General features: G+C 46.8%; 1 protein-coding gene and 1 pseudogene across 1 annotated transcript in view; both read left to right on the forward strand.

The window, feature by feature from the left end:
* LOC126295063 (forkhead box protein D1-like) overlaps nucleotides 1-14,024 on the forward strand; it is a 443,237-nt gene that overhangs the window by 400,733 nt on the left and 28,480 nt on the right. Inside the window, exons 5-6 of the mRNA XM_049987310.1 lie at nucleotides 4,331-4,466; nucleotides 7,817-7,891. Coding sequence (XP_049843267.1) covers nucleotides 4,331-4,466; nucleotides 7,817-7,891 — 211 coding nt within the window. The remainder of the gene's footprint in view (nucleotides 1-4,330; nucleotides 4,467-7,816; nucleotides 7,892-14,024) is intronic.
* LOC126295559 (5S ribosomal RNA) lies at nucleotides 12,163-12,280 on the forward strand (annotated as a pseudogene).

Raw genomic sequence — 14,024 nt, forward strand, 5'->3', positions numbered from 1 at the left:
GCCGGGAATCGAACCCGGGCCCACTTGCATGGGAGGCAAGCATGTTACCACAAGCTAAGCAGGCGGACTTCTAGTATGGGAAGCTAGTTTACTGAGCAAATAGTAAAATACACTCTCACCCACTCGTCAGTAACTTACATATTTAGACTTGACTTCCTCCACTCTCGTAACAAATTTTGCTGAATGCTTTTATTATCTCCACGCAATACCTAGGGCGTCATCCAAGTATGTTTCCTTTTTTTTTGCGCCGCTTTTTTCCTCCAAATACACACACAACGCAATTGTGGTACTAGCAACTGCAGCGCATAATAACGAGTTATTATCCGCCATCCTGAAATTGAACGAAACATGACGGCAGTGTAATACTCCTTTTTAGCGCCGCATCAAAGATCTTTGTCAAAGAAATTTTACGAATATTTGATCATATTTCTTTGTCAAACAAATATAATAGTGCAATACCGGCGGAACCGGTTTTTTTGTATTTCTTTGGTCTCGGTTATAAGTGATACTTTTTATCGTTTACTAATAATTGGGTAAAAATACCGAAATATCGATTAGTCATAGCAACAGTGTTAAAATATATCGTTTTTAAATTAACATTTTTTAAAAAGAGGAGTAATTTTTATTCGTAAAATTTGCATTGATTTGTACTATTGCGTTATTGTAGAAAATGGGAACAGTGATCGGCGCTGTTTTAATAACAATGCCGACTGAAACGAGCAAAAAATACATTGGCAGAAGAAGCTGTGGCGCCTCTGGCGTGAAGCGCCATGTCTTTGGACCTGATGATCTTTGACTTTACTTTCGTCTACGTCGCTCTCCGCGCTATGTCCGTACAGCCCTGTTCAGTGTTTCAATAAGTGTTTACTTGACTGCAAAAGGTGCGTCGCTACCGATCGACGACCCGTAATATCCACCTCGCCGTCGCCGACACGCTTTTTCACTCCAACGAATATTGATTTAAACACTGAACAAGGCGAATGCAATAAGGCTGTACGAACAAGCGCGCAGATCGACACAGACAAAAGTGAAGTCAAAGATCAGCGGGTCCAGAGACACGGCGCTTCACGATGGAAGCGTCACAAACTGGTGCAGCATTATTGAGACAACAACGTCCCTGTTGCCGTGTGTCGCAGCTTAAGGTAGGCGGTACAGGTGCAGTGTGCAGGACTTGAACCCTCCTTGTCAGTACGGCAGTTCCTCGCTGTCTTCGCCGGGCTTCTGTGATATTGTGTTACGGTACCAAACCTACTCTGGAAATGCTTTTACGAAGTGACAGAACAGTGAGGCACAATGCTTCATTTGCTTTAATACATTAAAGATTTGTCTGTGTCTTATGTTGTTGTTGTTGTAGTCTTCAGTCCTGAGACTGGTTTGATGCAGCTCTCCATGCTACTCTCTCCTGTGCAAGCTTCACAGAACACACATCTATACCGAGGCAGGATTCGAACCTGCGACCACAGCAGTAGCGTGGTTCCGGACTGAAGCGCCTAGAACCGCTCTGCCACTTGCCGCCGGCAAAGTGAGTGAGGCAGGATTGTTGCCTATCCCCAGTGTTACCCAATCTGCACGTTGAGCAAGCAGTAAAGAAGCGAAGAAGAAATTTTGTAAAAGGATGTAAAGTTGAGGGGGAAGAAGTGAAAACTTTCTGGTTCTGTGAGAGACACCAAACGACTTGATAAGCAGTTCAGCGGAAAGCATAGTGTCTAGAAAAAGAGGATATCAGATAAGGATCAAGAAAAACAAGACGAAGATAACGGAATATAGTCAAATCGAACCAGTTGATACTGAAGGAATTGGATTAGGAAACGAGACACTAAACGTAGTAGAGGAGCTTTGCTTCTGGGCAGCAAAATAACTGATGATAACCGAAGTAGAGGGGATACAAAACGCAGACTGGAATGACAATCGAAGCGTTTCTGAAAAGGAGAGATTTGTGAACGAAGAATATAAACTGAAATTTTAGGAAGTCTATTCTGTTGGCAATAAGAGAATAGAAGCTTTTGAAATGTGATGCTACACAAGAATGCTGAAGGTTACATGGGTAGATTGTTTAACTAATGAGGAGGTACTGAATAGGATTGGGGAGAAGAGAAGTTTGTGGCACAACTTGACTAGAAGAAGGGATCGGTTGGTAGGACATGTTCTGAGGTATCAAGGGATCACTAATTTAGTACTGGAGGGAAGTGTAGAGGATAAAAATCGTAGAGGGAGACCAAGAGATGAATACACTCAGCAGATTCAGAAGGATGTAGGCTGCAGTAGGTACTGGGAGATGAAGAAGCTTGCACAGGATAGAGTAGCATGGAGAGCTGCATGAAACCAGTCTCAGGACTGAAGACCACAACAACAACACTACCTACAATAGACGTATAACGGATTAAATCTTTTTGTGTTATCGTTGGCTTGCCTTCCCTTAACCTGTCTTCTAAGATAAGAAGCTGGCCTGTATATTCCTACTCAGTCCGTAGACCAAACCGATCTTCCCCGAGGACGACTTCTACCAGTTTTCGATACTTCTGCAAATAATTCGCGTCAGCATTTTACAGCCATGGCTTATTAAACTTATTCTTTACTAATATTAACTCTAGGTTGCACCTGCCACTTACTGGAATTCGAATTATTACATTCTTCATGAAACCCGAGAGTATTTCACCTGTCTTGAATATACGAGGGTCATTCAATAATCAGAGAGACAAATTTGCCTGGAGCGTTTATTTTTACAAAACAATACTTTTTCTACTTTTCAACATAATCCCCTTGAACATTTATGCACTTTTTCCAACGGGCTACAAGCTTTTTCCATTCCAGCTGCAAAGAGCTCTTCATCTCGATGTTTGAACAAATTTCCCACAAACTTTTTCACGTCCTCGTTGGCCTGGAACCTCTTCCCACATAATGCCTCCTTCAGTGCAACAAAGAAATGGACTGTAAAGGGGATCAGGCAGTACTTCCCAGTCCATTTTTCGATGCTGTCACGGGTTAGTTGAGCAATGTGAGGACATGCATTGTCTTGCTGGAGAATCACACCTCTCCTCTGAGACCCACGACGTCTCTCTCTCTCGTTGCTGGCTTCACCTTGTTTGAAAGCAAATCCGAGTAGTACTGGCTGTTCATTGTACGCTACTCTTCGAGATAATCACAAAAAACTGGATCTCCAGAATCCCAAAACACCGTCAACATGACTTTTCGTGCTGATGCTCGGATTTTGAATTTTTTTCTTGGCAGGTGAGTCGGTGTGCTTCCACTTCGTGCTTTGTCTTTTTGACACTGGCTCATAATAGTCAACCCGAGTTTGATCACAAGTTAAAAATTTGTTGAGGAAGTGCTCGCCTTCTCTTTCATAACGTTCCTTTAGCTCTGTGCACGCTCTCGACCTTGTTTCTTTGTGTAGCCGCGTCAACTCGTTTGGGACCCATCTTGCACATGTTTTGCGGTACTTCAGCTTGTTACAGATAACGTTACGAACTGTACCAGTACTGACCTTATCAGCTATCATTTCCACAGTCACACGGCGGTCGGCAGGAATAATGTCATCAATTCGACTTTCAAGTAAGGGAGTAGGAACTGCAACTGGTCGGATAGAACGGTATTCGTCAGTCACAAAGTCGCGACCATTTTTTGCTCTACTCACTTGTAAAAATTTGCACGATTACAACCTTCAGCCAGACTTTGTGGCCGTGCGGTTCTAGGCGCTTCAGTCTGGAACCGTGTGACCGCTACGGTCGCAGGTTCGAATCCTGCCTCGGGCATGGATGTGTGTGATGTCCTTAGGTGAGTTAGGTTAAGTAGTTTTAAGTTCTAGGGGACTGATGACCATAGTGCTCAGAGCCATCTGACCCATTTTTACAACCTTCACCATGAAGGTCAGACATTCTGCAGTATATATTTACTGGTTTCTCGCCTTCAGCAAGTAAAAACCGAAGAACTAATGTGAACGTTTCAAGCTGACTCGCCATCTTGAAATGTATCTTTGAGGTTATAAACAAAACAATGTTGATACATCAGCTGGTCAGGGCTCATCCCAGTGATGCCAACTTAAAGCCATAAGACTGCCAAACTTGTGCTACTAACAGTTTTTTCCCCAGACCAATTTGTGTATTCAGTCATTGAATGACCCTCGTAGTTTTGTTAAGGTTGGTTCTACCAAACACCACCAGAGACTTTGTTTCGACTTGAGACTTTCAATGCTTGGGAATGTGTCCCGAAAGTGTCGCTGTACCTTCGTGTTACCTTAGACACGTTCATAGTGGAGTAACGTTTGGTGCCGATCGGCCAGGAAGTGTTTCTCGGAGGGACGTTTCGAACGCTGAGCTCGTTTCATCGTCAGGAGCGCCGCTCACCCCCGGCGCGGAGGACGTGACGAGCAGCACGGGCCTGGGCCAGCAGCAGGCCGTGGAGCCGCACCACCACACCCTGGTCGCCATGGCGCTCGAGCACCACCACGCCAGCTACCTCCAGCCTGGGTGAGTACCGACATGCACATTATCTTCACCACCCTAAACTGTTTGTCCAGATGCAAATTATCAAATGTCTCAAGCAAATGTTCTTCAGCTGTCAGGGAGCATCAGTCAGCATGATTGCCTTCAGTGTAGCTTTGTTTTTTTACAAATATATGAACAGCGCTATGACTTTTTTAAATGGCACCCTGTATTTTTTATTCGGTAATTTATTTCCTCTCCCAAAGACCTATTCAAAACTGTATCACAGTACACCATTCACGAAAACACAACTTTATTAATTACATAACACAACATTGACTGTAATGGCAGAACAGTACATCAAAGACATCTTGAGTCCTACGTCTTACTCCTTAATGCGACAGTCTCGTGGTACCATTTTCCAACAGCGCAATGGTTGTGCACACATGGCACGTGTTCGTGTGAACTGATCGAGGTAACTGTGATGGCAGAAGAGTACATCACATACGTCCTGGGTCCTTGCATTTCACTCCTCATATGACAGTGTCGTGGTACCATTTTTCAACAGGACAATGTTCGTGCACACATGGAACGTGTTCCTATTAATATTGAGTTACTCTCGTGGCCAGCATGATCCCCAGACCTGTCCCAAATAGAATATGTGTGGGAACACCTTGAATGACACACTGTACCATCGCCAGTGCCAGGATACCAGGGACCCATAACAACATTTGTGGGGCAGCCTGGAAGAGATTTGGCACCCTTCCCAAGAGAATTAGTGTTGCATCCAGGCAACGGTGGATGGTGTGTCATACTGGTAACTGTGTCCATTGTAAATTTGCCAAACCAATGAAGTAACATTGCATAGATATTCTGCCCGAGAAGTTTCCTTTCGTTTTCTCGTGCTCTTATGGAGACTCCACTTTCCTAGGGTGGTTCAAAGAAAGCTTTAGAAACTTTCGACACAGGTTCCTTACACAAAAACAAGGACAAAAATTCGTCTAAAGATGTATCCATAATTCTTCATTTTCGATTTACAAAGATTAGTGGGAACGGATTTGCAGGGACACCGTAAGAACGTAAATGCACACATTCGAAGACCAGTTGGACTGTTGAGGGTGCACATGGGCGCCAGCTTAAGAGTAATGTGTGCGCTGTGACAGTCTGATCAAATGGCTCTGAGCACTGTGGGGCTTAAGATCTGAGGTCATCGGACACCTACACCTAGAACTACTTAAACCTAACTAACCTAAGGACGTCACACACATCCATGCCCGAGGCAGGATTCGAACCTGCGACCGCAGCAGCGGCGCGGTTTCGGACTGAGGCGCCTAGAACCGCACGGCCACAGCGGCCGGCGTATGACAGTCTGCTAGGTCCGTATGTCCTCCCAGCAAGCGCCTAGGATAAGTAAGAAGGAACATGTGGTTTAAGCACAGTGTGGCACCAGCAAATTCCAGTGTCACTGTTGGATGCGTACCGGCCAGTGTCTACTTTGACAGGTGGACAGGGTAGAGGAGGCCCAGTATCACGGCCTGCGTGCTCTCTTGGCCTCAGTCCTTAGGATTTTTATCTCTGGGGTCACAGTAAACAATTGTGCCTCAGACAATCTGGAGGCAGAAACTCGTAAGGACGTGTGCCAGAGGCGTGTCATGCAATCCAGTATCTGAAAGGGTGAGTCAGTCCACGATTCTACGGAAGCGTCCATGTGTGGAACCAAGAACTGGCAATTTTGAGCATTTACCATGTATTTATGAGTTGACACTTCCGCGCTGAATATGTGTAACTGACGTCTTGAACATAAAAATTCGCCAGCCGGGGTGGCCGAGTGGTTCTAGGCGCTACAGTCTGGAACCGCGCGACCGCTACGGTCGCAGGTTCGAATTCTGTCTCCGCATGGATGTGTGTGATGTCCTTAGCTTAGTTAGGTTTAAGCAGTTCTGAGGGGACTGGTGACCTCACTTGTTACGTCCCACAGTGCTCGGAGCCATTTGAACCATTTTTGCAGTGGGTACGGAACCAAGATGATCCGACCGTCGATCAATGGAAACATGTCGACTCTTTGGAGTGAATCACAATTTCGCTGCACCAGGGCGACGGTCCTCTACACAAACGCCGTCATTGAGGAGAACGAGGGCTCGAAACGTGCACCACGGCACGGACGCAGGCTGGTGGGAGCAATATTAATATGCTATGTTGAGGCATTCTCCTGCGCTTGCATGGGACCTGTGACAGTAATTGAAGACACGCTGACAGCTGCGAAGCACCTTCATACTTTCACACTCGATGTCTTCCCCGACGGCGGTGCCATATTTCAGCAGTGTAACTATCCGTGTCTCGGTGCCATATCCGTGCTACAGTAGTTTGACGAGCATTATAGTCACTTGCATGTCTCGGCGACCAAATTCGCCTGATGCAAATCCTGTGGAACCCATCTGTGCCGCTATAGGACGCCACCAATGCGTACACAAATCAGAGGCCCATTATTTACGCGAATTACGTTACCTGTGCCTAGACATCTAATGCCACGTACACTAAGTGATCAAAAGTATCCGAACACCCCCCCCCCCCCCAAAACATACGTTTTTCATATTGGGTGCATTCTGCTGCCACCTACTGCCAGGTACTACATATCAGCGAACTGAGTAGTTCAAAATTGTTCAAATGGCTCTGAACGCTATAGGAATTAACATCAGAGGTCATCAGTCTCCTAGAACTTACAACTACTTAAACGTAATTAACGTAAGGACATGACACACATTCATGTCCGAGGGAGGACTCGGACCTCCGACCGTAGCGGTCGCACGGTACCAGACTGAAGCGCCTAGAACCACTCGGCCACAACGGCCAGCTCCACTGTTTCCGATGTGATGGTGAAGTAGAAACGTGAAGGGACACGTACAGTACAAAAGCGTACAGACCGACCTCTGCTGACTGACCGAGCGCCATCTCGTTTCCCTCTTCAAGCTAGACGTTCTTTGTATCTTTTTAGTTTTATGCTTATTTCGTGAGATATTTGGCCTGGTCACGATCAATGGACCACCCTGTATATCTTGTAATCTCACTTGTTCCTACATCATATCGATAAAATAATCATGAAAATGATCTACGGAACATGACAACTAAACTAGTTTCTCAACATTAGGAAATTCAGTCAGTTACTGCGTGTAACATGACAATATTAAAAGGCTGGTGAAAGCACGAATGTCCGCTTGTAAAGTCAGCGGTCGAGAGCATTAAAATATTCGTAACATACGATAGAGATCACCGTGCCTCTCTCACATGACAGCGTCAGTTTTGCACAGCAACTGCTCGCGTTAAAAAGTGTCTGTGTAGCAGCGTATGTGGCCTACCTGCGAGTGTTATGTGTGTGTCTCTGTTTCTACTGTTCACAGGTCGCCATCTTTCTTCCCCTTCCTGTCCTCACCGCCACAGCACCAGAGAAACTTCCAGACGTCCTCACACCTCAGGTAAGCCAGCACGCCATATCACTCACAAGTAAAGACCCACAACAACAACACAAACAACAGCCCTCACCAAACTTTTATAGCGTGGTCCCTGCTAACTGTCTCCAAACACCTTCTCCCTGACGTTTCGGTAGGTATTTGCAATTGAGGGGGAATACATCTCTGATAGGGTGGAAGAAAGGCGTGGATTTAGAAGAGATAGTACACTCATGGTCATAAATTAAGGATAACTGCAGAATGTGGTGCCACACGACGTGGCACTACACAAAACTGGCGCTAATAGCATAGGCACGTAGGGAGCACACACGGCACAGATCTGTAAGTCGACGGTATTGGTGATTTGAGAAACCCGTCCCGAAACACGTGTGCTACAAAATGCCACTGTTTCCTGCGCATGTAGCCCGACATCAGTATGGGATATGATCACCATGCACACGTACACAGGCCTCACAACGGGTTGGCACACTCTGGATCAGGTGGTCGGGCAGCTGCTGGGGTACAGCCTCCCATTCTTGCTCCAGTGCCTGTCGGAGCTCCTGAAGTGTCATAGGGGTTTGAAGGCGTGCAGAGATACGTCGACAGAGAGCATCCCAGATCTGATCGATTGAGTTTAGGTCTGGAGAACAGGCAGGCCACTCCATTCGCCTGATACATTCTGTTTCAAGGTACTCCTCCACGATGGCAGCACGGTGGGGCCGTGCGTTATAATCCATCAGGAGGAATGTGGGACCCACTGCACCCCTGAATAGGCGGACATACTGGTGCAAAATGACGTCCCCTATACACCTGACCTCTTACAGTTCCTCTGTCAAATTCATGCAGGGGTGTACGTGCACCAATCATAACCCCACCCCACACCGTCAAAATACGACCTCCATACACATCCCTTTCAAGGACAAGTTGATATCTGGTTCCTTGTTCACGCCAGATGAAAAGCCGGCGAGATTCACTGTTCAGACTATACCTGGACTCGTCCGTGAACATAGCCTGGGACCACTGTTCCAATGACCACGTACTGTGTTCTTGACACCAGGCTTTACGGGCTCTCCTGTGACCAGGGGTCAGTGGAATGCAGTTTCCAGGTCTCTGGGTGAATAAACCGTGTCTGTTCAGTCGCCTGTAGACTGTGTGTCTGGAGACAGCTGTTCCAGTGGCTGTGGTAAGGTGCCGAGCGAGACTACCTGCAGTACTCCGTGGCCGTCTGCGGGCACTGATGGTGAGATATCGGTGTCCTTGTGGTGCTGTACACTGTGGACGTCCCGGACTGTAGCGCCTGGACACGTTTCCTGTCTGCTGGAATCGTTGCCATAATCTTGAGATCACACTTTGTGGCACACGGAGGGCCCGTGCTACGACCTTCTGTCTTTGGCCAGCCCTCAGTCGCCCTAGTATTCTACCCCTCATAACGTCATCACTATGTTCTTTGAGCCATTTTCAGCACACAGTCTGAAAACGCCTGCACACTTACTCGCTGCACCGTAATCTGTCATGTACCACCACACCTCTCCGTATGTGGACTGCTGCCAGCTCCACCGTGCGACGACCGCAGGTCAAATGCACCGCATGTTAACACCCCGAATTGATGTAAAGCCGACCAGAGCGTTGTTTCACCATGTATTAGCATTATCCTTTATTCATGAGCAAGAGTATACTTTCAATATTGGAATCAGTATTTAAAGGAGCTTTGCAGGACTTAAGTTCAAATAACGCACAAGGGATACCATCAGAATTTTTAACATCATTGGGGGAAGTAGTAACAAAAGGACTATTCACGTTTCTGTGTAGAATTTATGAGTCTGGCGAAGTACCATCTGACTTTCGGAAAAATATCATCCACACAATTCCGGAGACTGCAAGAGCTGACAAGTGCGGGAATTATTGCACAGTCAGCTGAATAACTCAAGAATCCAAGTTGCTGTCAAGGATAATATGGAGAAGAGTGGAAAAGAAAACTGATGATGTGCTAGATGACGACCAGTTTGTCTTCAGAAAAGGTAAAGCCAAGAGAGACAGTTCTAACGTTGCGCATGATAATGGAAACAAGACTAAAAAATATCAAGACACATTCATAGGATTTGCCGACCTGGAAAACGCGATCGACAATGTAAAATCGTGCAAGATGTTCGAGATTCTGAGAAAAATAGGGGAAAGCTATAGGGAGAGACGGGTAATTACAATATATACGATGGCCAAGAGGGGGAATAATGAGAGTGGACGAAGGAGGACGATTTGCTCGAATTAAAAAGGGTTTAACACAGGGGTATAGACTTTCACCCCTACTGTTCAATCTGTACATCGAAGAAGTTATGTCGGAAATAAAAGAAAGTTTTGGCAGTGGAGTTAAAATTCAAGGTGAAAGGATATCAGTGATAAGATATGCTGATGATATTCCCATCCTGAGTGAAAGTGAAGAAGAATTACAGGATCTGCTGAATGGAATGAACAGTCTAATGAGTACATAGTATGGATTGAGAGTAAATCGAGGAAAGACGAAAGTAATGAGAAGCAGCTAAAAAGAGAACAGCGAGAAGCTTACCATCAGGATTGATGGTCAGGAAGTAGATGAAGTTAAGGAATCCTGCTACTTAGGCAGTAAAATAACTAATTACAGACGGAGCAAGGAGGACATCAAAAGCAGACTACTGCCAAAAAGGGCATTCTTGGCCAAGAGAGAAGTATTAGTAACTAACATACTGCTTAATTTGAAGAAGAAATTTCTGAGAATTTACGTCTGCAGTACAGCATTGTATGGTAGTGAAATATGGACTGTGGGAAAACTGGAACAGAAGAGAATAGAGGCATTTGAGATGTGGTGGTACAGAGAGAATGTTGAAAATTAGGTGGACTGATAAGGTAAGGAATGAGGAGGTTTGTGCAGAATCGGAGAGGAAAGAAGTATATGTAACACACTAACAGGGAGAAGGGACAGGATTACAGGACATCTGTTATGACATCAGGTAATGACTCGCATCGTACTAGAGGGAGCTGCAGAGGGCGAAAATTGTAGAGGAAGACAGAGATTGGAATACATCAGCAGATAATTGAGGATGTAAGTTGCAAGTGCTGCTCTGAGATGAAGGGGTCGACACAGGAGAGGAAATTGTGGCGGGCCGCATCAAATCAGTCAGAAGACTGATGACTAAAAAGAAAAATTAGCTGTAGAATGGAATGACGACAATGAAAATTTGTTCCAGACCGGGACTCAAGCCCGGATTTCTCACCTTTGGTTGTTCTATTTGTTCGGGCCGGAGTCCCATGGTGTTTGTTCCAGCTCATGGTGACCAGACACGCTGAGTTATTGTGCTGGCTATCCGAGCATGGCTCACAGCCAGAGACAAACTCCCATATGCCATCAACCATGCATCCACACCATGTACCCATACATCCATGGTGGATATTCCTGCACAGGGGAGCATGGTGGGGCAGCCACAAACGAATTGTACCTCACACCACCGAAAACTAATAACATGCAGCATTACCGAACCTAACATCACACATGGTGTCCTCTACAGGCGAGGACAGTGGTTCATATCTCCCAGTCACACGAAATACTCGTCACCATTCATGGACAACACCTGCACAGTACGTTGGGAACTGGTCTCAAAAGCTTGTTGCATGAGCAATATCGCCTGGCTCTACTCAATATTGCTGTATGTTGCGCTCACTTTGCAGCAATGTTTGCAGCAACACTATTGCGGCCACACATTGCCGAAAAATATTGCCTGTAACAACGCACTTTTACAGACCACAAAAGTATATTTACTTCGACCACATCATATACGAGCGGTGTTCAATAAGTGATGCAACAATTTTTTTCTCGGCCAAGTTCGGTTGAGAAAATGCGGAATTTGGTGGGCGATCTTGTGCAATATTCCTGCTTCACCCACTACAGTTTCACATGAAGTTCGAATTGGTGGCGCCGCTGTACATGGGGTTCAAAATGGCGTCTGTTACGGAGGTGTGTTTCAAACAGAGAGCTGTCATTGAGTTTCTTTTGCCGGGAGACCGCAAGTACTCATAGGCGCTTGCAGAATGTCGACGGAGACCGTGCAGTCAACAAAAGCACGGCGAGTCGTTGGGCTAGGCGTCTGTCACCATCACAACTGAAGGTCGAGCAAACCTGTCCCATCTCCCGCGTGCCGGCCGGCCGCACACACTCCTGCAGCGTTGGAACGTGCGGACACTCTCGTTTGAGGTGATCGACACGTCACAACCAAACACCTCGCTGCTCAACTGGACGTCTCTGTTGGTAGTGCTGACACACTCGTCCACCAGGCAACGGCCTTGCCGCAGTGGATACACCGGTTCCCGTCAGATCGCCGAAGTTACGCGCTGTCGGGCGTGGCTGGCACTTGGATGGGTGACCATCCGGGCTGCCAGGCGCTGTTGCCATTTTTCAGGGTGCACTCAGCCTGGTGATGCCAACTGAGGAGCTACTCGACCGAATAGTAGCGGCTCTGGTCAAAGAAAACCATCATAGTGACAGGGAGAGCGGTGTGCTGACCACACGCCCCTCCTATCCGCATACTCCACTAAGGATGACACGGCGGTCGGATGGTCCTCATGGGCCACTTGTGGCCTGAAGACGCAGTGCTTATTCGTCCACCAGATTGGGGTACTCAAAGATATGTGCCTGCTAGACTGCTTGCTGCTAAACGGAAGACCATCAACAGCAACGAAGGACAATCTGTGCTTATGGCTATGAAGCCGATCACGACGATTTTTTGTCGAACATCGTCACAGGAGATGAAACACGGGTTCATCACATCGAACCGGAAACAAAACGGAAGTCCACAGAGTGGCACCACACCAAAGAAAAAGTTCAAATCCGCGCCCTCGGCCAGTGAAGACGGGGCATGTGTGTTCTGGAACTATGAATGGGTTATTCTGTTCGATGTCTTGCCACATGGTGCAGCGATCAAATCTGAAGTGTACTGTGCCTCCCTCAGCAAACTGAAGAAAACGCGCCATGCGGAGTCGACTCTCAGTTTGAAGTGTCATGTCACGGACTGCGTAGCGCCTCCTGCCGCAGATTCGAGTTCTCCCTCAGGCGTGGGTGTGTGTTTTGTTCTTACTTTAACTAGTGTGTAAGTATATGGAGCGATGACCTAAGCAATTTGGTACCTTAGGAATTCAAACATATTTGAACATTTTTTTGAAGAAAGCACTTCAGGTTGTTCATCGTTCCAAAAATGTAAACGAACTATCGAACTATGTCTTCTCCATGACAACATAAGGCCTCGCACAAGTCTGCCCACCCGAAAGGAGCTCACAAGACTTCACTGGACTGTTCTTCCTCATCCACCCTACAGCCCGGATCTCGCATCTTCCAACTTCCACCTGTTTGGCTCAGTGAAGGATGGACTCCGCGGGAAGCAGTACGTAGATGATGCACAGGTTATTGATGAAGCGAGACGTTGCCTCCAAGTAGGCTGGTATGACGGCCCTCGCAGTAAGGTGGTGTCAGGCCTTCACATTGATTGGAGATGATATTGAGAAACTCCACCCCGGTAGCTGAATGGGCAGCGTGACGGATTGCGGTCCTAAGGGGTCCGGGTTAGATTCCTGGCTGGATCGGGGATTTTCTCCGCTCAGGGACTGGGTGTTGTGCTGTCTTTATCCCTATACGTCGCGCAGGTCGCCGAATGTGACGTTGAACGTAATAAGACCTGTATCAAGGCGGCCGGACCTGCCCCATAAGGGGCCTCCCGGCCAAAGACGCCAAACGCTCTTTTCCATTTTTTACATATTGAAAAAGAGGGTTTCGTAGTCAAACGTGTGGGGTGTTTTTGGGAAAAAAATGTGTTGCTTTAGTTGTTGGACGCCACTCGTATTGTCCACCGTTGTTGGACATCATGAGCAACGTCTTGTGGATAGGGTGGCTGCTAGCTGTAGCTCCCTTATAAATTAGCAATGTTGGCCGTCCACACCAGATTGTTGCATATTGTAATTACGTTGCAGCAATGTTGCTGGCAATGTTGCCAGAAATATCGCGGTTATGTTGCCGGCGATACTGCGGTGATGTTGCCAGCAACAATATTACGGCGACATATTGCCCTAATGTGCCGGCCTTGCTGCAGTGGTAACACTGGTTCCTGTCAGTCACCACAGTTAAGTGCTGCGGGGATGGCCTAGC

The sequence above is a fragment of the Schistocerca gregaria genome, chromosome 11 (assembly GCF_023897955.1).
Source record: "Schistocerca gregaria isolate iqSchGreg1 chromosome 11, iqSchGreg1.2, whole genome shotgun sequence".
Classification (NCBI taxonomy): domain Eukaryota; kingdom Metazoa; phylum Arthropoda; class Insecta; order Orthoptera; family Acrididae; genus Schistocerca; species Schistocerca gregaria.